General features: G+C 38.3%; 1 protein-coding gene across 1 annotated transcript; it reads right to left on the minus strand.

The window, feature by feature from the left end:
• Positions 1–2271: 2271 nt before the first annotated feature.
• On the minus strand, positions 2272–23692 carry rab32a (RAB32a, member RAS oncogene family). Its single transcript, XM_059356005.1, has 3 exons — positions 23384–23692; positions 7577–7854; positions 2272–3492 (listed from the first exon to the last, which is right to left on the minus strand). The coding sequence occupies exons 1-3, from the start codon at positions 23595–23597 to the stop codon at positions 3343–3345; spliced, it is 642 nt and encodes a 213-aa protein (XP_059211988.1). The 5' UTR covers positions 23598–23692; the 3' UTR covers positions 2272–3342.
• Positions 23693–25182: the final 1490 nt, after the last annotated feature.

The raw sequence follows: 25182 nt of genomic DNA on the forward strand, positions 1-25182 counted from the left end.
AAATTAATTACGTCACGTTTTTAGGAACAAAATCTTGTATAAATCAGGGTTTGAATGATAAATAGACAAACATCTCTATAAAAAAACCTTCAGAATATAGTTAGGAATAAAACTGGTAAGCTTGGTGTATCCAAGTGTAGCTGAAGTTAATATTTTTGGTTCAGAGCATGACAAAAAACTTATTTTGAGAAGTACCTTTAAAGATTTCATACATTATTAATGTAAATGATGATTTGAAGACAAAATATTGAATATAACTTACAGCAACAACAATATAGAACATCTAAAATGCATAATATTGTGCAGGTGATGCCTGTGATTATGTGGTACTACATGCTGCAACACAAACTTTTAGTGAATTTAGGAGATATCTACAAAATATAGTAAAATATACACCTAAATGTTTGTTTGGAATGTTTCTTTCCACTATTCTAAAAGAAGACATGTTGGAGGAGAAAAATAACTCAAAACCTCAAAATTGACCAATGCATGTCAAAAACATGTTTTTGCCTGTAGTGTCTTGTCTTAAGGCTATGAGATATTCATACCATACATAACACACCTGGGCTTATAATACAGACATAAATTTATATGTAAATTGCCAAAATATTGTAATATCCAAGAATACCACCACAACTGTCTTGTATGTACAAACAAAAATCAATAAACATCAAAGTTTCAACAAAAGCTACAAAACATGAATACCATTAATTAGACGTCTGGGCTTTGTCCTATATAAACTGGCAAAATATTGCAAAATCCAATATCCAATACCTCCACAAAATAGAGCCTCAAAATGTGCTGGAGAGTTGAATCAATACCTCTCTTGAAGCATCTTGATAAAAGGGTAACAGTAAAAGCATTGCCAAGGTTGCATTTTCCTGAAGGCTGTGGTATTAGATTGCATTGTACTGCCTCAAGTCTGTCACCATGTGATGCACATACTGTAGAACCACACAATTGAAGCAGCACTTACAATGACACACAGAAATACACTGAAAAGCAATAAATTAGTATGCTGGTAAGGTTTCCTCTTTTCTCAGAAATATATGCTGAAATGCTTTAATGACATGATGTGGATTGCAGTATTTGCACTAAATGAGGTCTGCTGTAGTGCTTGTACACTAAACAACTGGCATGCCTCCATTGCATTCCTGCTCTGGAAACAGTGAGGTGTGTGGAAGAGCACAAGCTGTAGTGGTGAGAGCAGTGTGTGTGTCTGATGACTATCACACACTGTTTCTTGAGTGGAGTCACATGGTCCTCTCTCTCTCTCTCTCTCTCTCACACACACACACACACACACTTTTACATCCATTGTACTCTGTGCTATGCAGTTTATTCAAGGGAAACTTAACATTCTAGTTCTACTGTTTCACAAACATTTTGTACACATACACACATTCTGTTCTCTTTTTTCCCCCACTGTACCAGCGGTGTATTTGCACACATTCAGTGGTAGATTATGTAAGTCTAGACTGTTGTGGAAGTGAAACTGTCAGAATTGTGTGCTAGCCATTGACCTAAACATAGGCCATCATTGCTGGGGAGTAACAGAATACAAGTAATTGGATTACTTACTTAAACAACTAAAGATGATTAACTGTATTCTGTTTACGTTCCAGTTTAGATTGGTGGTATTCTGAATAAAGTTACCGTTTTTAAAAAATAGATTTCTTCATTACTTTCACTAAGGAAATCATCGGTTCAGGTGTATGTTAGTTTGTCCGTCTGTCTTTCAACAGGATTACAAAAAAACTACTCTTCAAGGATCATGTGCATGTAGCATGTACATTTTAAATTCAAATCATAGAGCTGGTACAAATAATTTTTCACTTTCTTTAACATTGCAAGATCTGGCATGGCCTCAGCATGGGTCTGCACTCTCCGAGACAATTCTGAAGTATTCCAAAAGTAAAAAGAAATGTTGATAAAACATTTCTCGATATTAGCCTAATAAGAAATCATCTCATACGAGCATAGATGGCTTAATCCGAGAAGTCTACATGCCAGTAAAACACAGTTAATTTTGTAATCTTAAATATTTGCTTGATTTATGAACCATAAAATCCACAATACAATGTTTATATACAATATAAGAACCAAATGTTGTGCTTCAAGTATAAAGAATGAATGATTGGATGAAGTCTAAATGATTTGGAGCATGTTGATCAACCACAACATTTGACCATTTGTGATAATACATAAAAACACAAAAACACATTTAAATACATGTGACAAATAAAAGACAGTATCACTAGTAAACACAAATCTGTTAAAATGTTTATTCTATTTTGGTCTTGTATATTTAACGTTTTTTCACATGTAAACTTAAATCCATCTCAATGTTTTTAAAAAATTATTCATATTTCATCTGAATACTTGAATGTACAGGAGAGTGTCATGAATAAGATACCACACCAGTTGCATAAAGCAAGACCCGACACATTAAAAAAAATGCATACTGTAACTCAGATCTGCATTGTCATACTGGTGGAAAGACAGTATCTCGTATAGTACCGCAAAAGTAGTTTTTTACTGAAATACCGTCCCTTCCATCTGTCTTTGTACAAGTTTGAATGAATAACAAAAGTGTTCCCATCTAATAAACATAACAGAAACTGCATTATGGCACATTACAGAGAAAATATGGCAACAATTCATGACAGCAATATGAGATAACACTTTGATAATGCTTTTTTTTTTACACAGTAGTCTAACAGCTGGAAGCACAAACATGAGTGTGCTGTAATAGATATTGTCATTAACATCCATCCATGAAGAAATACGTCAACACTGAGCAATAGGTGTCTTGTTTCACAGGTAGATGCTGAATGACAGGGATACTGAGAGAGAACAGACCAAAGTGACGGAAATGAAGAGGATACAAGTCATTTTATAGCTTGTGTTTTGCAAATTCCTGCTTAGTTTGCACCCCATCTCAGGCGTGGTATAGTCCAGGGCTTCAGAGGAGCAGCAGGGATTAAATACAGAGGGTTGGGTGGAGAAATACACAATACGCAGTGAGACATACACAATAATAACAATGCTGTGATTTAGAGGGGTGGGACGAAGAAGGAAACGGCCTGATATGCAACATTTGCAACCACGTCAAGATAAAAATCAGGCTTCTATTCTGGCCTACAGGGAAAACTACAATAAGAAACTTGGATGTGCAAGTCCAACGGCATCAGTGCAGAGAGGAGAAGATCCTGGAGCTTTGAAACCCAAGAATTCATATTCCTCCGAGAGGCTGCAGTGGAGGGCTGAGAGCCACAGGCTGGGTGCTCGGGTTGGACCCTGCCAAAGGAAGGTGGATGGCTAATATGAAAAGATCGAGTGTCAGCAGCAGCCTGACTTGCTCTCAGCAGCCACAGTCTCCTGGTCCAGTTTGATCCGGTCTCCATTGCTCTCTTCGTACGGCAAACCTTTGTCGTTAGACAAGATACTCTCTACCAGGAAGCGTGCTGCCTCGTCCACGTTGATGTTGTCCTGGGGAAAAGTCAGAATTGTATGTCACAGTGGTGATAAAGCACAAAAAACAAAAAAAACATTGTATATTTGCACCTTAGTGACAATTCAGAAAAGAGTCTGTGTTCTTGTGCTGGCTTGCCAAAGTAAATTTAGTCAAAGAAATCTTTTCAGAATGACTTCAGAAGTTCTCTAAACCCTTTTATATGAAGCAGCCTGTCAAAGCAGCAGCTGGGAGACAGAGACGGTTACCAGAGATCTGAGGCCAGCAGAGACAAGGTAAAAACCGCTATTTGTTTTTGTCCTTCACACTGAGGCCAAAAGCTGTCATCCTGTGGGCTGAAGAGGTAATGAATATTAATGGCCTTTCTGCAGGCTCTGTAGTAACAAAGATGCTTGCAAAGAGGCCTCAGCATTTTGGGTAAAGGCAAACAGAGATTTTGTTTTGGGGGGGGTTAACTGAGAACATTCTTTTTTTTAATTAAAAAATATATATAAAAATATTATCAGTAGTATTAAGAATAATAAAGAAAAAACATGGAATGAAAATCTAATTAATTATCTTAGAAAATAAGTACAAAATCTGGAAGGAACCAACATACGTACACAGTTGCCCATAAAGTTCAAATCATTTTGTTTTCAGACACAATCCTCTGTTAATTATGGTTTCATTTTTATTGATATGTTTGAAAGAGATTGATTAATAAAGTTTTGAGAAGATATACACTTTATCCGTCAATAATAAATCACTTTGTCACAATCATTGCATGGAAAGAGGTAAAAAATATTTTATTCCAACTTTACGAGCAACCGTGTATCTTATTTACCCAAGTGTGTGTATAAAATTGAGTTATTTGGAAATGCATGTGGATACATTTACATGATTGTGAAAACTGCCTACGTCACTGTTAAACTTTTTATGATTTTTCAAAAATAGAACAATTTCAGAACCAGATAAACCTCCCAATTAGATTAATTTTGCTCCTCCTCAGTACTCCTGCCTGCTTCTATGAACTCAGGGCGTGCTGACGTGATCTACTGTCGGTAAAAAACTGACTAAATTATCCCTAACCTCCAAATTATCCCTTTAAAGGATTATGTTCCGTCACTTAAAAACTAAAAGAAGGTTTTGTGCTCACTGACAAAACTCCCATCACATATTGTCACAGGTTGAGTTTATAAACAGCATGACAGGGACAACAGAAACTGCACTCACAGAAAGCAACCGGCCAAAAAGGCTTTGCACACACACCCAAACACTGCACATGACACAGCACGTGACATAGCTGCTGGGCTTAAGGTTATTAGTTAACCAAGTTTACTCCGGCCGCCAAAACTCATCAAAGCATTCCTCAACACAGAAGTAAAAAAGATGTTGTAATGTAAAATGGAGAAGTTCAGGTTTGCAAATTTCTTTTTCTTAGAAGGACGAGGCTGAGTTAGTGTGTGACACGAGAGGAGGCTGTTCCAGGAGTCTCACAGCTAACAGGACGAACATTTGAGTTGTCAGACACAACTGCCTCTTTGAAAGGACGTGATTTATAACTGAACATGAGGAGACACATGCAGACTGCTGACAGCCTTTTGTTTGTGTCAGCATTTCACACAATTACCTGCTGATAAGTCTTGTATTAGAGCACAAAACAGGCCCTGACACAGACTACGGGCTGTGAAAAGTCAGTCAGTAGATTTACTCAGGTACAGTGTGCATTTTAAAATGGTCTATATAAATAAAGATCATATTAACATTAAGAAATATGCACATTTTTGGTACTTGTAACCCTTGGAAATATTGTACTTTTTACTCCGTAATATTTGTTTCACTGCCGTTTTACTAATTTTAAGATACAGACTTTACACGCAAAACATTCTTTACATCAATAATCATGATCCCATAAGAAAATACTGAGAGGAGCCCATCTGGATTTGAATATTTGGTAACAATTTATATTAAGGTACACGTAATCAACATTAATTAGTTGCCTATTAGCATGCAAATTAGTATGATCAAGATGTCCCTTTAGTACGGGGAACATATTCTAAGTAACAAAGACTAAATTTAGAGTTATTTGGACTCTATTAACACTTATGTTTTGTTGTGTAAGAACAGATCATATTCATTGAGTGTTATTAAGGGAGAATAACTATTCTTGTGGTACTACTACCTTATAAAGTGCAAACAAAGCAAAGGATATTGAGATCTTAACTCACATACAACAACTTCCTTACTTGCTATTAATAAGCAATAATTCTGAGGTTATTGAGGGAAAACTTAGTTAATTTACTATTTAAGAGCCAATATGTTACTAATGTATATGTTAATAAGCATCTAATTAATATTGAATATGGGTACCTTAATACAAAGTGTTACCAGGTATTTTTTACGTTTCCTCTTTGAAGATATAAAATGAAACATTTCTGCATTAAAATGTCTAAAAACGACTCGACCTATGATGTATATTTTGAGTTATGTAATAACATTATGCCAAATGTTTCCAACAATTTTCAAACCCAGAAAAATCTGTCACTTTATTAAAAAGGTAACAGCGCGTTTAATTTAGTTGCCTGTAAATTAAGTCATACAACCTTTACCCCTCTGATTGTTCTTACATTTTGGGAAACACCAGATTAAACATTAGGAAGTAATTGTAAATCATACAATGTCACATAATTATATAAGTAACACAGCATAGCTTCTGCAACACAGCTTATTTTTCACAAATTTTGCCATTTTACAGCACAACTGGTAGAGAAGCTAATTTATTTATAAGTTAATTCAATATCAATACAGCTTACGACATTGTGAGAAGAATAAAAGCGTAGTGTAAACACACAAACTGTGACAAAATAACCAAAGTTAATGAGAACACTATTGAACATTATCTTTCAGAGCCCTGCCACTTCAACTGTCACAGCTCTGGGCTGCGACATCAATCACCATCATGTGATACCACACTTCAGCAGCTGTCCAACAAATCTTTTCACTAGCTGATAAATGTCTGTAGATGTTGTGCATGAATGGCCACAGCAGGATAAAGAAAAAGATCACAAATCACACATTTCTTGGACACTTGGAAAAAGATTCGCCACAATTTTTACTTTTCCTTATTATCTACAAACTGCCATACTCAACACTGCAATTTGGATCAAAATTGTTAATGTGAATAACTGAGTAAGTGCCCAAGTGTTCCACAGAAGAAAAAAAATAGTAAATTGAAGTATTTCTCAATTGCCACAGTGGAACCAGTGTGATTACAGCATCAGGAGGAGCCTGGAGGATTTCCTGTCATGAGAAGTGAAGAAGCCATTCATTTAAGTGGCAAAAAGTCTTCACCATAAAAGACCAGTGGCTCTTTTTGTTTGTACTCAGCTGTGTGGTCATTTCAAAGCTCTTATCAAAACCTGATTTGCTGCAAACTCAAGTCACGTTCATGCATTAAATAAGATCTGAAGATATAACCAGTCATGTTGGGACCATGACTCAAGAAGCTTTAAAGGAAATATGTATCTGCATTATGCAAGATATAAAGATAAATATGAGCCATAACCGTGGTGATTTCATGCTGCTTAAGTGTAGAGTAACCACAAATGAAACATCAGAGTATATGTATGAAAAAACCCTATTAGATATAAATAACAATGTACAGTCATGGAAAAAATGATTAGACCACCCTTGTTTTCTTCAATGCATTTTTTATTTTAATGCCTGGTACAACTAAAGGTACATCTGTTTGGACAAATAAAATGATAACAAAAAAAATAGCTAATAAGAGTTTAATTTAAGAGCTGATATCTAGCAATTTTCCATGGATTTCTTGATAATGATTTTGGTTATTATCAAGAAAGATATCAGCTCTAAAATTAAACTCTTAGGAGTTATTTTTTACATATGACATATGACATATTATATTTTTACATTATTGTATATTTTACATCATTACATTTGTCCAAACAAATGTATCTTTAGTTGTACCAGGCATTAAAATTACCAAGAAATTGAAGAAATCAATGGTCTAATAATTTTTTCCATGACTATATGTAGAAGCACATGAATCTATTTTATGGTCAATTAATAGATTCTCCATCTAATATATCGATCTCTCACCTTCGCTGAGGTTTCAAACCAGCCCAGAAAGCCGGTCTCTTTGCAGAAATTGTCCATTAGGGCTGTGTTGTTGGAGCTGTCTTTTTTCTGGTCGCATTTGTTGGCGAGCAGCACGGAGGGGATGGGGTTGCCATTAGCCAGCTTCACCTTGCTGTCCAGGTCGTGCTTCCACTTAGACACCGCCTCGAACGTGGAGCCCCTCGTCACATCGAACACCACGAACGCCCCCACAGCCTCTTTGTAGTACACTCGTGTCATGTTCCCAAATCTCTCCTGACCTAGGGGGAGGATGGGGAGAGAGTTTAGTGGAGTATTTGCATTTTCATGAAAGATTCAGAACATGAAGATTTGATCAATCTCTCTATATATAAGACTATGAGTTAGTAGTTATTTTCTCAACTAATCGTTTGGTCTATAAAATGTCAGTAAATAGTGAAAAAGTCCACCCCAGTTTCTCAAAGTCCAAGGTGATGTCTTTAAATGTCCTGTTTTGTCAGTCAAACATTCAAATATATTCAGTTAAACATGATATAAAACTGAGAAAATAGGTAAATTACCATATTTTAGAGGTTGAAAACAGCATTTCCTTCCATTTTTGCATGGAAAATCAAACAATTAATACATTATTTTTCTGTTGATTGATTTATTGATACTAATTGTGACAGCTTGACCTCAAACTCAGATGTGATTGAACTTCCAAACCGAAAAATAACAAAACTGTGTCTTAAGGATGAAACCAAATGTCTCGCCCTGGTCTTGATCTCAGTAAATGGTGAGATTAAAGTATTTCATTCTCATCTCTTTCTCTAGCTCAACAATTTTCCTCCTCTAAATGTGGCCAAAAAATGATGAGGGTAGAGATGGTTCGAATTCGACCTACTTTTCCTAATTTGCCACGGGCCTAATCCGCACAGAGAATGGCAGAAGTAATCTGCCATAATAATAACCCTTTTCTCTGAGTCGTTCTCTGAGAAAATCTGAGATGATATTTCACAAAGGCAAAGCTAGGAGAATTACCAGCAGGATATTTGGTGTCACTATCAATCTGAGAGGGTCTCTTCTGAAACGCAGCTGGACCGCTTTCATGGACCACGTTTGTTTTAAACTTCTCCTTTACCTTTTGATTTTATTCTACTAACTCATTCAAGTGAAAATTCTACAGAAATTCCCCATACATTAATTATCAGATTTAAAAAGAAACCTTTAAAGAAGGAAACAGGCTCCTGAGGTGGGAAAGAAATCCCAGTGACAGCGCTCTAACATACCTTCTAGTCTGCCCACATCACTTCACCTTAAGTGTGCACTGAGGCGTACAGCACAATACCTCTACTGCGGGAAGTGAATCTATGATCAGCGGTTCAACGGGCGAGAAGTCTCTCTGGTAACACTTGGCTGACGTCACTCTGTCAAGCATACCTATCCAAGAAAAGATCCCTTGATTTCTGCCTCAGATTGCTTTATCCAAGTCTGTGATCATAAGAAGCAGCTGTGCTCTTATCAATCGTTAAACATCCCTTTGCTTTTGTGTGTTCTTTGCTAGGTATGGGAAATAGCAACAGTGTCTGCCTCAAACGTTCACCACTCAACTATTTCTGGTTTGTAGTGTTCCTCAGATGAAAAACACATCCTAAATTTAAACCACAAGGCTGACAATATTCTATATTTCGCTTTTGGTCAAAAAAATTCCATCAAGACACCAAACCAACAATGTGTTAAAGGGGACATCATGTGAAAAACTTTTTCAGTGGTTGTGCACATATACACTTGGGTATCTAGAGTGCCTACAAATCAACAAACTGAAATAAATTTCTGTTTTTTGTGTGCTACCGATAGAAAACATAGGATTCAATAAGAACTACTTTTGCAAAGGTGTGCCACATTTTTCTAACAGGCCAATCAGAGCAGATGGGCTTTTCAGGGGGGAGGGTTTAAGTGACAGGCACTAAAACAGAGCATTCCAGACAGAGGGGGAATACAGGTATAGTCAGACAGACAACATTAGGAAAATAAAGTACTGTAATGTTTTGAACATTCATATAATGTTTATGTTTATATAAACATATATTTTTATCATATATCATATTTATATGTTACATGAATGTAATGCAAATTAAGGCCTGTTTCCATCATGTCTGCAAGTATTTTACTTTGTAATCAGTATAAGCAGGATAAGACATGTCGGCTTGGACATCTAGCCCACCTGACAGAAAAATGGAGACTGGTCAAGTATTTGGTTCAATTTTTTATAATTTTTTCATGTCAGCAAGTGCTGGCCATGTTTCAATGCTGTCAGGACATGAAGACAGATTAATGCAATGATTCTAATAATGCCGAAAGCAGAAACAGCTGATCAGTCATGTGAGTTAAATGTTCGCTTAGTCAGAACCTGTTTCGCAAGGGCTTTTCCAAATGCCAAGGAGAAATTTTTTTTTTTCTAAAATGATACTTTAAAATCTGCATAAAAATGTGAATGGAAACACAACTACTGTTTGTCTATGGCATGGAGCCAATAATTTAGGCTTTTGCTACAGAGTCAGTACTTTCTTAGTGGGATACATTCATTGTTGGTTTTGTTCTTTTAAAGGGATTTGTTGATAGTAAGAAAATAGAAGATCACGAGACCTGTAATAACCATGGTGTTTCACAGATTAGTTGGTTCCTCTAAATCAAACCACACTAGGTTAGTGGGTATCAAAGACACAGGCCTCGTGACTGGGCTCTGGATGCCCAGACAGTGAGGTGTGTTTAGGCTGCCTGCAGCAAGAGGAGCACAAGCATGAACAGGCTATAGCTGTGATCATCATCTGTGACTTACACAGTCTGGGTTGCGAATGCAGAATGAAAACATTTTCAGACAGAAGGTTGTTTTCATGCTGGGAGCTCATGGTTAAAATATCATCTACTGTATACGTTTCAGACAGTTCAGAGAGAGAAGTCTTTGTCCACATACAACAAAAGCTGTTTCACATCAATAGTTGGAGGATTATGGTTGGTTCTATTGTCTTTTGATGACAGCTATGTTTTCACTTCACACACACACACGCACACACACACACACACACACACACACGTGAGATCTTGCATAAGCTTCCTATATGGTTCCTGATTTTGAGATTTTGTGTTCCAACCAGTTATGTTGTATGAGCACTCACCACCCTAAACATGAGCTTACACAAAATGCTGATTCTTAGAGGATAAATAAAAACATAGGTCTCTTTTTAGTTGTCTGCACCTTCCAAAAACATTTTAAACTCAGATTAAGTTATTGTCTAAACGTAAAGTAAAACTAAAGTTACAATCATACTTCTTTACATTCAATCACATATTATGTTTCCAAACCTGTAGAGTCACTCACACCGTCGAGACCGAGACCTGCCAACAACTTCCCTCTAAAATACTAGAAATTAAACTCCATGCAAGCTTTTGCTAGTTCATGATAGGTCAAGTAAAATATGTATAATACAAAAATACAAACTAGATTTAATCTTCATTTTACCTCTTGTATGTTTGCAACATTTAAAACTCTTTGAGCGTGGTTGTGCTTGAAACTTAAAACATTTTCAAAATCCGATTTTATGTTTTTTCTTGTGTTTTTTTTTTTTGGATTAAAAATGTTGACCTGGTAAATCTAAGTGAAAAAATAATTACCAGGTCATATAGGTGAGATTGTGCTGAAAACAAGGACACCAACATGGCATGGTAAACATTTTTACAGTGGTATATACAGGCACAATGAAAAGTATTAAAAAACGGCCAAAATAGCCCAAATCTCCAAAGGGTTAAAGCCCCTGCTCATTTAACTTATATCCAGATTCAATCTCTGCAATAAAACCAGAATTCCAATAATTTGAGGCAGCCTTTGACGGATTTACCACATATTTTTGCTACACGGTTCCCATTTAAGAAAGCCCACAGGCCAAGTGTAATTGTACAATGTATGAGACAGTTAGCCTCCACTAGAGCAGAGTTACAAAACAGAAAATGAACCAAGAACAGGGTTGAGGAACTGTGAGCACAGCTTCTCTCTGCATACTTTCACTTTACTGTGGGTACTTACCCAACCACGTAAGGAACTGGAGTGGCGTGGCGCAGTGCGGGTGTGAGCGAGAGAGTGAATACACTGTGGGGCCCACAGGCCTGACGGTAATTGCTCATAATTGAGAGTCTAATTTTAGCTGATATAACCCCAGGTGAATTCACAAGAGACACGACACAGTGGGATAAAGAGCCGATAGACTGAAACAAGGCTTTCATTTCCAGGCCTTGTCGAGCTCATACATCCAGCAGAGTGGAGGCAAAGGCAGAGTGTAGAAAGAAATAATGGCTTCATCATTTTTAAGGTACTTGGCTTCTTTTTCATTCTATTGCAAGGTCTGACAGAGTAAAAAAAGATAACGCTTAGTGACAATGAACAATATTGACCAAACAGCCTATGAATACCGCCATGTTTTATTCAGCTATATGAAATTGTGTCACCAATCAATGGAGAAACAAAGACGGGTGAGAAGAACCATTATGTACTGAATTTCATAAGATTAAAAAATGTTTGATGTATGAAAATGTCTTTTGTGCCGGCTCACCTTGGACCAAGAACAATTTTACATAAAGTGTAGACCAAGGTTGGTGAGGACACACTGATATGATCAAAAAAATACACGTCACTTTGTAACTTTTGAAACTCATATCTTCTGACTTTCTATCTACCAAAAAACTTTCATTAATTTACTCTTGGAACAAAGGACACAAACACTGATGAGGCCACGGAAGCGTTTGCTGTGTCTCAATTGAGAAACTTCTGTTAGTTCAAGCTTTTGAAGTACACTGTGAAACCTAGAGTTTTTACTAGTGTAGTGCATGCATTTCAACAGGGCAGCATTGTCTCAAATATGTACTTACTGGAAGCTCGGCAGCCCGGACATCACGCTGCACTGGCAGACTCAAGATGTTTGAGGGGCAGTGGAGAAAATAATAAAAAGGGCACCTGCTGTATGCAGTTGGGTGCAGGCGCACAAAAGTCCACCAGTGTCACTGTATTGGGAGTTATCCAATTCAAACTCATAACTTAAACAATTAATGGCTTCTATTCGACTCCATTGGTTAGTTTTTATCCACAAATCTATTCTTGGGCTGCTCCCCTCATATCTGTGTACATGTGTCGAAACCAAACTCAATATGTACGGATGCTGGTGCCAAGAATGAGAACTGAGTTAGGTAAAAAAAAAAAAGGACTTGAAACTGTCTGAGCTGATCACTATCGAGGCATTCAAAAAGGACAAAGAAATCACTTCCCTTGGTCAGTGTGACTGCTCCATACAAGTCGGCTACTAATCAATGTTGTTGTGATGGCTGTATTTGTATTTAATGTTTGTGATAACTGTGTTTAATGTTGGAACTTGTCTCCTTTTTATGCTGCCTTGTTGGCCAGGTCTCTCTTGAAAAAGAGATTTTTAATCTCAACGAGGCTTTTACCTGGTTAAATAAAGGAGATTATATATATATATATATATATATATATATATATATATTCTATCGGACTACAATATTCTGGTACTGAGGGAATAAAAACATGCTTAATTAACATTTTTAATGTTCAGTGTTTGCAGCTTCCTCGCCACACCATTTTCACAAGTTGGAAATAGGTTAGTGGTCCCACCCTGCTGGTACATCGCAAAGATGGCGACCATTGAGGGTGAGGAGTGTTCACCCAATTTTTTTTTACCATAATGACTGCAACATCTGGCCCTTTGCTGCACTGCATTTTGCCAAAGTGTCAGTGTGATCACATATCATGTGCTCAAAATAGAGAAGGTCAGTTACTCAAAGTACAGGCCATTATATTTTGATCTTCTCTGTCCATTTCAATACTTTCATTTTCACTTTCAAGCTACGGGTTGCATGACAACTCTGCTGTTAGATAAAGTTACCAATGGACTATCTGCGGCACTCAATCTTATGCTGGTTTCCTAAATTGGCAATCTGTCATCAAAACTTTAAGCTCCCTTAGTCTATATTCAACACTTGATTTTCTGACACATCCAATCCTTACTGCCGGGTCGATGTGTAAGCGCAGCCAGTGTGGGGGTGTTAACCTCACTCCTCCTGGGGGAGAACCGGCTGCATGGAAAAGACTCATATGGAGTGATTATATCAATCAATATCACCAATGTGATTGCTGTTGTGCACAAAGGCACACGCTCACACACACACACACACACACACACACACACACCTGGCTGTTGTATGGGGTAATGAGTTATTTGGGGTATTGATAAGGTGCTGTGGTTCCGTGCAGAAGTCACTAACATTAAATGACAGCAAATCCCATGATGCCTGACCTTTAGAGCGTCATAAGTCCTGATAATCATTCAGCTGCATTTACTAAACCCAGTCATGTAGCTGAAGAACAACACAATGAGCACATTAAGCACTACTTAAGTAAAAGCACACTGAAGAAATTAAACTGGAAAAACAGGTTATGAATATTTACTTTCATTTTTTATTTAAAGGCCAAATCATTTCCCAGAAAAGCTGGGTCACCTGACTTTAAGTAATTGATACACGAGTAAGTCATATATTTATTTGGGGACTATTTTCAGTTGCGGATGTGGCTTGCAAATGATGTGCGACAGCTGCACAGAAAATGTGGAATTTACATTAAATAAACTGCAGTACACATGTTCATTGAATTGTAACCCCACAGGGGGTAGTGGGAGTTCTGAGGAGTCCCCCGAGAAATGGGGAATAGTTCTTTTTACTATAGAAGTGAGCCCAAAGTGAGCAGGAGTCATAAGAGTGACTAGCTGTCAAGATGAGGATATAACTGGAGGAAGTGAAACTGGTGAGCAGAATAAAGATTTTAATCAAATCTAGCAACCAAAATATTTTCAGATGGAGCTCCCTGAAGCCAGATCTTATCAAACAGGGCCTGTGACCTTATGTGTATCAATTTAGAGCCCCTTGCAGACACACTTTATAATAATACACAGGCTTTTGATACACATGTGATGTTAACAGGATCAGTTTATTGTTGACTTTGGTCATTTCATGATATTTTCATGAGCTACTATTTTCCTTTTCTTTTTTCGTCTATATAATGCCAGAAAAAAATGAAAATTTCCCACAGCTCCAAAGGTGGAATCTTCAGTTTTCTCTTTGTGCATTTTGAACATCAGCATAAATAAAGATTGTTGGAAACACTGAATAAGATCTGATGTGTCGAATGTTTAACTCACATGACTGATTAGATGTTTGCGCTCTGCCACTCAACACGAGCTGACATGAAAGAATATTTATAAATTGCCCAAATTGAATCCAACTCCTAAAGACTTCTCTCCATTTTCTCTCGTGGGTGGCCAAAGTTGTCCGAAGAGCAATCTCTTTTTGATTGTTTTTTCTCTCGTATGCAAACTCTAATTCTTATTCCATTTATTAGCCTACTTTGTTTATTTGCTCTAAACCAGTTGATGGAAACGTCCCTAATTCGTATTTTCTTTAATGCAACATTTCCAAAATTCGCTTAGACTTTAATAGAATCACAGCTAATGACAAAGAAAAGTCTCAAATGCTCACATTGAAGAAGCTGTAACCGCTGAGGCAAACATTAAGATGGAGCTAGCTACTCTGTTTAAATAAAAAGACAAATAAAATTATGCTAAAAGTATAAATGAATGTCATATGTTGCTTAACCAGTCAGCAGAAAACACAGGAACGGAATGAGCCGTGTGAATGTGAGTGTTGTGTGAATGTGAGTATTTACTCTGTGAATGCCAGAGGACTGCAGGAGAGAACAAAGACATGTGCTGCTGCCTCAAACGCTCAACATGCCTACAAACTAAAGAGACGTGCATCTGAATCTGCCTGTAAAGAGAGACAGTGAACTACTGTGGAATTTCCGTAACTGATAGACACTGGTGCATGACCTCAGGTACAGTTGGGTTTTCTTGGTATGAACACGTGAAACCTTGAGAAATCTGCAGTTACAGAACTACTTGATGAAAAAGAAACGGCTTAGTTGCAGCCACTGTATCATCTCTGTTTGTGTGGGAGAAACAGAAAGAAAAGTCTCATCATTATCCATAGCCCTAGCAACCCCAGTTTCCTCTACGGTCGTACATATTGCTATCCTGTGGGTGGGTTACCATAGAAACTGTCCAAGCCAGACACGGCAGTAGCAACAGCAGCAGTCTCCGTCTGTTGTTAGGAGGCAACTGGCTGTGAAACTTCCCCACACGCCCTCCCAACAAGTAAAGACAACACAGGGTCCAGTCATTAAGGTAGTCTTCAGCACAAGCTTTAAAGGAGAGACCGAACAACACATGACCGGCACGTTCAAATTCCACTGAGCAGCATGTGAGAAGTGACTTACTACAGCTTACTACGGCCTTTAGCACCGAACAGAGTCTATATTGAGGGAAAATCCTCAACCTTTGAGTGGTATGACCACATTTCCCTTCACCTATGACTGTAGGGTTAGAGGCGGCTGATCAACATAAAGCCTTGGCACAAGGTTGCAGGAATTTAGCTCAATATACTAATATTTGTTGTAGAATTATACATACGCGTGACCCATTTAATCTACTGGCAGCCAACAGGCAAGGAAAAGTTGCATGGTCTTAATCAATATTGTCGGTAAATATTACAGTAAAATATCATTGTAGCATAGCAGCAAGATGTGAGAGATTAACGCCATATTGCACCCAATTACTACAACTACAACCAACAAGCGACAATGCACAAAAGTCACAGTCATTACCAAGAGCAGATGACTGTAAATGATCAACTTAAAATTGACTCAAAAAAGACTTCTTGTCCTTGGCTCATACGTCGCTCCTTTAATGGTGCCGTTCATCACATAATGTGCTCAAAAAGGTCTCAGCGTCACATTTAGTACATTATAAATAGTTCTGATTGCAGGTTTTTTCCCTGCCATTATAACACTTAGGCGCAGTACTTAAAATATGCGTTGATTCAGAGTACCTTTGCCGAATAAAAAGAGGAAACCAACAACAATGCTGAGAGTTCTCTACCTGGTTTTTAGTCAGACAAAAACTACCTTCTCTTGGGGGAGGAGCCCCAAATCCGAACATCCCCATGATGCCACCACAACCACTGAACCAAAGCCTTCCAGAAACTGGAAGAAACCATGTCATTGCCAAATGGAATATTCTTAGGTTTCTTAGGAGTGTCAGACAGATAAACAAGCAATTTTGATTGATGATTGATGTCTTATATCTTGTCAGGAAGGGACCCAAATAACGCTCCAAAGGGCTCCCTCTCAAATCAAGATATCTGAATGAAAATAGGTCCTATGGTTTTATTTTGGTACCCATGAGTCTCCCTTTTACAGACACTAATGCCATTGTCAAGATGTTTAAGCAGACAGAACCATTGTAATCAAGGATGTCTCATCAATGGAGGGCGTTGCACAACAACAAAACAGAACTAAAGAGTAGACGCAAGACAGTGGATCGCATTGACCATGTGCAAGCTTTAGTTCGGCTGTTACAGATGTTTTTTGGATAAAAATAAAGGCATGGACGGCATTAATGAAAATATGCTGAAAACATTAAGTTCAAGACTCCATCCTCTGTTTCCAACCTGTAAAGGATGACATTCCCTACTTCCTTTTGTACTTCAGGTCAAGGAAAACCTGCTAATCTTTGGTACAGCTGGGAACCAACTTTTCGGCTTCTGAACCAGTTTGTTTTTGGTTTGTTTTTTTCTCTGTACAGTTCAAAATTAGGTGTACAAACTGGAATGGAACCTGGTCCATGTTGGTGGAAATGGGGTATCTTTGTGGCCATCATTCAAGGTGCACATGAGGGTGTCGTGTGTGTTTTCTGAGACTTGGCTCTGTGGCCAATAAGAACCAAGTAACAGAAGTTAAACTTGTCTCAACCCACTGTCCCTACTGCTGCTGCTGCTGCTGCTGCTGCTGCTGCTGTAAAACAGTGGATGAAATATTTTGAGCTCCACAACTCCTGCGAAATGACTCTTCTTCCCATCAGAATTTGATCAATTCAGTCCGGTATCATTTGGAGGGAGTCTTGAGGAGCTACAGATTGAATTTTAGCCTCATTCAAGTTAGCACAGGGCTAAATGTCGATCAATGTCAGACAATTCTTTCGGGTACAGTTATGGCCTCAGTGTGGGCAGAATTTTCAGAAGCCAAAAAAGGCAAATATATTCAAATTTCACACAAAAGCTAGAGTTTTGAGTTTCAATCCTGGTGTGAAATGGAGGAGGTTTTAATGTGTCAGGGGTTAATGTAAAATTGGATTTCCCTGACAGAACAGCAGGTTAGCACTGTGATGGAAACCCCCTGATACGTCCAGTTAATTCCTGCTCCGACAGGAATGTTTGGTCCTACAAGGTGCCGGCTTTTTTACTCTATGCCACGATTGTAATCATCCTGTCCGCTTGCTTTTAGACAAATCCAGGAGAGAGTAGCAATTCTGGGTGAAAAGGGGTGGGTGAGCTGCAAGCTTCTCACTGACTTCCATGGTGCCCCCATCTCGTACAAGCCTCTGATTACTATCATTCCTCCCAGACTGTAATCATTAGTAAGGTTGGTAAAAGACAACGCAACTCTAAAGTTGCTCTCAGCGTTGCCAAGATAATTCCTCCTCCTTTTCTGCACGATTAAATGGCTTAATGGCTGGTCTTAATGACTTGGCAAATATACCTCCAGCTTTCGCTCTTTCACACCCACGTTTCGTTACTTATTTTATCCTCGGAGTGTCCTCGGGCCGGGCCTTCGTGTTGGTGTGAATAATGAGGTGTAGGATCTGTGTCATTTGACCTCAAACTTTCTTTCTGGTCAGTGTGTGCATGTGCTTCACCCAATATGTGCAGTCGTGTTCCCTTTGACTCTATGGCTGATATCAGTGTGTGCGTGTGTGTGTGTGTCAGGGTTTTATTTACCCTCGCAGATCCTCTGACCGAGTGCTGTCTGGCTGTGACAGGCAGACGGCCTTCCCTGGCACTCAGTCACAGATGCCCCTGCACACTGAGCTCGTGTTGCCAGGGCCTAAGTGACAGCGGGGGAACGTAGCCCACACTGCCAGTCAGTCTGTGATGACCCCACCACCACCACCACCACCACCACCACACACACACACACACACACACACACACACACACACACACACCAAACTACCCACCCCTTTCTGTCACTGCTGTAAGCGATGGAATAAATATAAAAACAGCAGTCTTCTTACCATCTGCCCTGATCTGTCTCAGCATATGAGGTTTGTTTGATTGAGGGAAAGGATGGACCGCAACCAAGGCAGCATTCAACAGCCTCCTGGGACATTTTTAATATTTATCAAAAATTTATTTTTAATTCTTTAATTAATTTAAGTAATTGTGATGTCCCTAATATCCCTTGTAGTGAACATAAGGTAAATATTTTCCACAAAAAGTAGAGTATATAAGATTAAAAGTCTCTTTTCGAGTGTGTCTTTTAGTTAGAGCCTGACCGATGAAAATAAATCGATAACTGATATTGCGGCCAATATAGTAATTTTTTTTTAACTTGAACGAAAATAAACCTTTTTCATGTGGATGGTGCACTAATTTTTCACAACTCTGCAAATGTACCCAAAGAGCTACTTTCTCAAACATAAAACTTTATTCAATAATATAACATTATTGTACATTATACAAATAATGTATCACATTGTCATCAAATTCTATATATGATAACTAAGAAAAAGTAGGAATAAAATAAATCGCTAAACAAACATCATTACTGTTCAGTGTCAGTAAATTGGTGAGTATTAAAAAAAAGAATTAAAAAAAAGAATCGTGCCAAGCAACATTTTTTGCATTGTGTAAAAAAGGCACATATTGGACAGCATATACACTGATATCGATATATGCCCTTTATAATGTCTGTCAAACAATAAATCTGTGTGCACTTAATGTGCCTAGATATCGTGTACTGGCCCATGTACATGAAGCAAAGGAGTCAGCAATAGAGACGTGGAGTCAAGCCTTACTGAACCTTAAAAACCTTTAATAATTAACTTTTTGTCAGGAGTTGTAGCCTGGATCCCAGGGTTGGCCCTGAAGGGGAATGGCTCCTTTTGGTTTCTCTTTCCTTCTTGTTACAACCATCTTTTCTTTTGGATACTGACTGTGTGCCTTGTAGTGACTCATTACAAGAATGAGTTTTTTTGCTATTGCTGCATGTTATAAAACAAATGCTTATAAAAGAAAAAATATATAATTTGTTTTAGTGCCATAAGACATGTTTGCTGCAATTCTCCACTTTTCATAAAGACAAAAGATGTGCTCTGTTGGCCACGCCCCCATATGTGTTACATTTGGCCTCAATTAGACAGCATGTATGATGTCAGGCCTTAGTGTCATGTCCCACAGAGGACAAATAAGAATTGCTGGGTCTCAGAGAGGAGAGGCACAGCTAGTCCCTTTTTATTTCAATGGGACAAAGAAATATAGGACAGGTTTACATTTTTCAATGCCTAAATGTACCTATAGTATGAGCATGTGTGCTAGGTGACTATGTAAGTTAATCAGTGCTTCTATGCTGTTTGTACACAAAAACATGACCCAAAGCAGCTGACTTTTTAAACAACAAAAAAAACTACTCTGGCCAAAAAACTTTTTATGAGAAAATACAACTGCCATTCTATCTGAACAGACAGCACTAGTAAACAACCCCTGTTCTGTTTGGTGCGTGTGGTGCTTAATCACTTGCACATGGTGACTTTCGACCATCTTGAATATTTGGGAAACTCTGTTATCCTCCGACATTGTTTACTCAGGACTCTCCAGCTGTGACATGTGCATCATCTCTGGAAAGCCATGACTCAGAGTCAGGTACAGTATGGGATTACTTGAACTTTAAATCTTTTGTTTGCTGTGGGCCAATAAACATGAGGGTGTGGTACTTTATACTGGAAGAGAAATGGACCATAAAGTGTGAGCACAAAGTCCAATGTTAATGACACTATATGTAATAATCAATGGTCATTTTATTATCTCACTTCAGCAAAACAAATGGTTACTAGGGTTCAGAGCTGGAAACAAAAACAAGACAAAACAAACTTGTATCACTTTCCTTTTCACTCCCTTCCTGTTCTGAAGCCTCTTCAGTAAAAACAATTAATAGATCCCCTTGTGGCCTTAAGTTACCAAAACAGCACCTCAGCTTTCAGGCCTGGATTCAGATATTAATTTCACACAATGCCTGGACAGGATATGCTTTTTCCAGAATGTCCTCATTAAATTTGGCACAGACATTCTGGGAAAAACAATTTTCCTCTCACATATACAACATGCGTCATAAGATGCACGTCTGATAGTAGATTGTTCCAATCCTTCTAATAACTATTCAGCTTGCAGCTTAATATACATTAAAAATGCAATTATTGCATACATAAAGAGGAGAATAAGTGGATAAACCACGACGACAACATTAGCAGGGAAAATACATCCTGCAAGTTAAAGATTTTTAGAGCGACCAGATGAAATGATTAGTTGATAGACGGAACATTTTGAAAGATTTTCCTGAGTCTGAGATTCTATAATGTGAATATTTGGTTGTTTTCTTCTTTTATGAATATCTGTGGTGGTTGGACTCTGGGTCAGACAAAACAAGCAATTTAAAGAAATACTTCATCCCCAATTGTAAATCAATGAGTCTCATTGGTTACCTTGAATTCTAGAAGAAAACTTTGCTTTTCTTGCATTCCTCAGGGCTGAACAAAGACTCCAAAACAGACACAGTTGTTGCTGAATTAAAGTAAATTGGCAGAATCGCTGGCACGTGACTCATCTGTGCAGGTCTGAAAGTTTAGACCTTTTATATTTATTAAACATTAGACCGTTTATGCAGAAGTGAATGAGATTTCAGCGAAAATGCATGTGTTTGGGAAGTTGTGAGCACAAAACATAACAGTTTGAGTTTGCAAACAGATGTTTTGGCACACTTATTAAATGTGGCCCGCATTCACTTCAATTTATCAAGAATTTTTTTGTTTTCAAATTCTTTGCTCACTATGGAGGAATGGGAGAAAAACAGCATTGTCTTGATGAATTCAAGACAACACTGGGGAAGTAACTGATGTGCAAATGATCATTTTGGAGGTTAAGTATTGCTTTAAATATGTAAACTTCAGTTCGGGGATTTTATAATGACCATTTTCACTATTTTCTGACATTTAACAGACCCAACAATCAATTAATTGAGAACATAGTCAGATCAGTTAATAATGAACACCCGGATAATCATTTAGCCACACTCCTCTCTACAAAGACTACTTCATTCATTCATTCATTCATTCATTCATTATCCTTAACCGCTTATCCACGCTCGGGTCGCGGGGGGGCTGGAACCGATCCCAGCTGACATGGGGTGAGAGGTGGGGCACCCTGGACAGGTCTCCAGACTATCACAGGACTATCACACCTACTGGCAATTTAGAGTCACCAATTAAACCTAAGTGCATGTTTCTGACTGTGGGAGGAAGCCGGAGCACCCTGTGAGTCAAAGACTACTTTTTTCAGAGAATAAATAACTACTACTGTCCCTCTGCACATATGACATCATCATTGTTTAATCTGGAGCTGCAAGAAACAGACAATACAATTTGCATTTAGAAAATGTCACAATTTAAGTATTGTCTTTGCCATTACAGCAACTACATAAAAACTTTTATCTAGCAGACACAATCCTTTGAAACTCTGCCACCAAGAGAATACTCAAGGGCCCTGGAGCCACGCAATCTCATTACACCTAACTTAAAAATATCCACTGTAAATTGGCCTCATGACTTACAGTACAGAACGTGACCAAGCAATTTCACAAGCCCTAATGTGAGAAGTATTTTTGTCTATGAAGCTAATCCAGATCCGACATGAAAAGTCAGAAACAACTAATGGGACATCAGAGACTCCCCTCACCCCTCCGGCACGCCGACTGAACCGCAGATTAATCTGCATCTGCTGCCATTTAAAAGTTAGTCATTGTGTTTTGCTGCTTTGTCTGCCTTTCACTTCCTCCTTCACCTGTCCTCTCGAGCATGTCATTCTCAGACTCCTCTCTGTTTGTGGTGGGATATTTTTGTTGCTGGGGAGATGAACAAACAGTGAAGAGTTTGAGTAGAGCCGCCTTGCTTGCAAGTGTGAAACTTTTATTTACACTGCTCTGATTTCTCTGAGCTTGCTTACTCAAGCTGCTGGAATGCACAGGTTGCTGTGTGTGCCAAGTTTGGCAACTCTGAGGAAGGAAATTGACTGAAAATCCTCTCATAAATAAAAGAATCAAGACGGGGGACATTTGAAGAATATAGCACTGACACTGCAACATGAAGAATAGAATGAAATAAAGAGAAGATCCAGTTAATAAACCTATAAACACGTTTAATCCTTAAAGAAAATATTACAAGAATATTATGGTGCGTTCACGGAGGGGGGGGCGGCGCTCAGCCGGTAATAACAACGTGACCTACATTCCTCTGACAATTATGAGCTGCCATGATCATAAAGTGGAAAAGACAACTAGCAGACATGATCAACCGGTCTTTTCTGTGGGAAATTCCTCTCGTGGTTCTTCCAGCCCGTGGGAATTTAATTTGACGTCATGTTCAAAAACACTTGGGTATTTCTGCATGAATATTAGAACTGTAGCCATGACTAAAGGCAAAACTCTCTGTAAACGTCTGTAAAAGTGAAACTTATCCCAGTGTCACTCTCTCCCACACACACACACACACACACAGAGAGAGAGAGAGAGTTGAGCTTGTCATCCGTTGATAATGAAACTGATTGTTTCCTTACCTGCGATATCCCACAGCTGTAGTCGCACCAGCGTTTTGCTGTCCCAGTTGATAACTTTCAGTGCGAAGTCGACCCCGATGGTCGCCCTGTAGTGCTGTGAGAAAAGCTGGTGCACGTAGCGTTTAATGATGCTCGTTTTCCCGACGCCTAACTCCCCGATGACCAGAACTTTGAACAAGTACTCCTTGCACTCAGACACCGAGCCCCCGGCCATGCTGACACCGACACTGACACAACTTTTCTCAACAAACTCAAACAGCTTCTGCTTTCTCGCTCATGTAGGCTTCCTGTGAGGAGCTGCTGCAGGGACTGGGCTGGTCGGAGGGCTGTGTGAGGGCCACATGCAACACAAATTACATTTAACTGTCTCCCCCCTTTTCTAATTCCCCTGGTCCTCCTCCTCCTGGTCCTCCTCCTGCTGCTGCTGCTGCTGCCGCAACCACCTGATAAGTCACAGGACCCGGAAATGTACGAAACGTTATATTCTTTTAAGCTTCCTCGTGCTGCTGCGGTTACAGTAACCTTTTAATGTTTATACAGTGATTTGTTGTCCCTCATTTAAACTCAAGCACCCACACTTTGTCATAAAAAGTATCTTGTACCATCTAGTAATTATCAATCAAAGACATAATTTTAAAAAACTGTGTATATATTCCTTATGTGTTAATTTCAACCTATTTAAGTGGAGGTAACCTACATTTAAAATACATTTCTTAGCTTTATATCGTGGCCCTTTTAAAATAATCGCCTAAATCATTTTTTTCAAGTTTTGAAGGAAACACAAAAAACTTCACCAAAAGTGTAACATGACATTTATTGATCATTTCACTCAAAATGGATGTAACAAAGGACGGCTATTGGCATAGTAATAACAATGTGTGTAAATTATGTAACTTAAGATAAATAAATGACTTAGGCTATTTTTTGAACATGCCTTTGTGACTTAAGCAAGATACGGTAACACTTTATTTTGAAGGTGTCTACATCAGAGTCACACAAGCCTGTCAGAAACATGACGTGACAAGTATCATGAGCATTAATGTTACTTCAAAGTGTCATTAATGTTCATGACACATCCCATGTCATGTTTATGACACCCTCATGTCACTCTTATGTAGACACCTTCAAATAAAGTGTTACCATATCTTGCTTAAGTCATAAAGGCATGTTCAAAAAATTGCCTAAGTCACATTTTATTTTGACTTAGGCATAATAAATCTGCTTAAGTCACACACTTGACATAGGCCATTATCTTAAAAGGGTAAAATCACATGATCTGATCAAGTAAGGATGTAGGCGATTTTACCATAGCTGGCAGGCATCATGAGGAGATGATTTCGGAAAAAAAACAACTTTGACAAAAAATGACTTGGGCGATTATTTTAACAGTGTGACGATATCTGTCTTCATTTTTTCTTTTTTCAAATAAAGAGAAAGTACAATTTACCTAAGCCATGGGAAGCAAGTGAGAGAAAATATCTGGTGATCTAAATTGTTTAGTTTGTTAAGCTGTTCTCCTGGGTTTTTTTTAATGATTTAAGAACAGGTGACTTTGCCTGGTTGAACTTTCTAAAAAAAAAAATTCATCTGCTAAAACAAGCAATTTTTCTTTTCTTTAAGTTTTGTTGTTGTAATACCCTTTTTGGTCACAGGAGGCTAAAGTGCACCACTACCCCATTTTCAAAACAGGACTAAAAGCTTTAAGCATTAAAGTTTTCTTCCAGATAAGTTTGAATTTTCTCTAAATGCAAGGTCTTCTTACGGAAATTCTTATTACCACAATGCAAACGCTTAGAAAA

The sequence above is a fragment of the Centropristis striata genome, chromosome 18 (genome assembly GCF_030273125.1).
Source record: "Centropristis striata isolate RG_2023a ecotype Rhode Island chromosome 18, C.striata_1.0, whole genome shotgun sequence".
In the NCBI taxonomy this organism is placed as follows: Eukaryota; Metazoa; Chordata; class Actinopteri; order Perciformes; family Serranidae; genus Centropristis; species Centropristis striata.

Coding starts and splice junctions, on each gene's coding strand:
- rab32a (XM_059356005.1), bottom strand. CDS start 23,597: ATGGCCGGGGGCTCGGTGTCTGAGTGCAAGGAGTACTTGTTCAAAGTT. Junction 7,855..23,383: donor ACAGCTGTGGGATATCGCAG/GTAAGGAAACAA, acceptor TCCTCCCCCTAG/GTCAGGAGAGATTTGGGAAC. Junction 3,493..7,576: donor GGTTTGAAACCTCAGCGAAG/GTGAGAGATCGA, acceptor ACTTTTCCCCAG/GACAACATCAACGTGGACGA.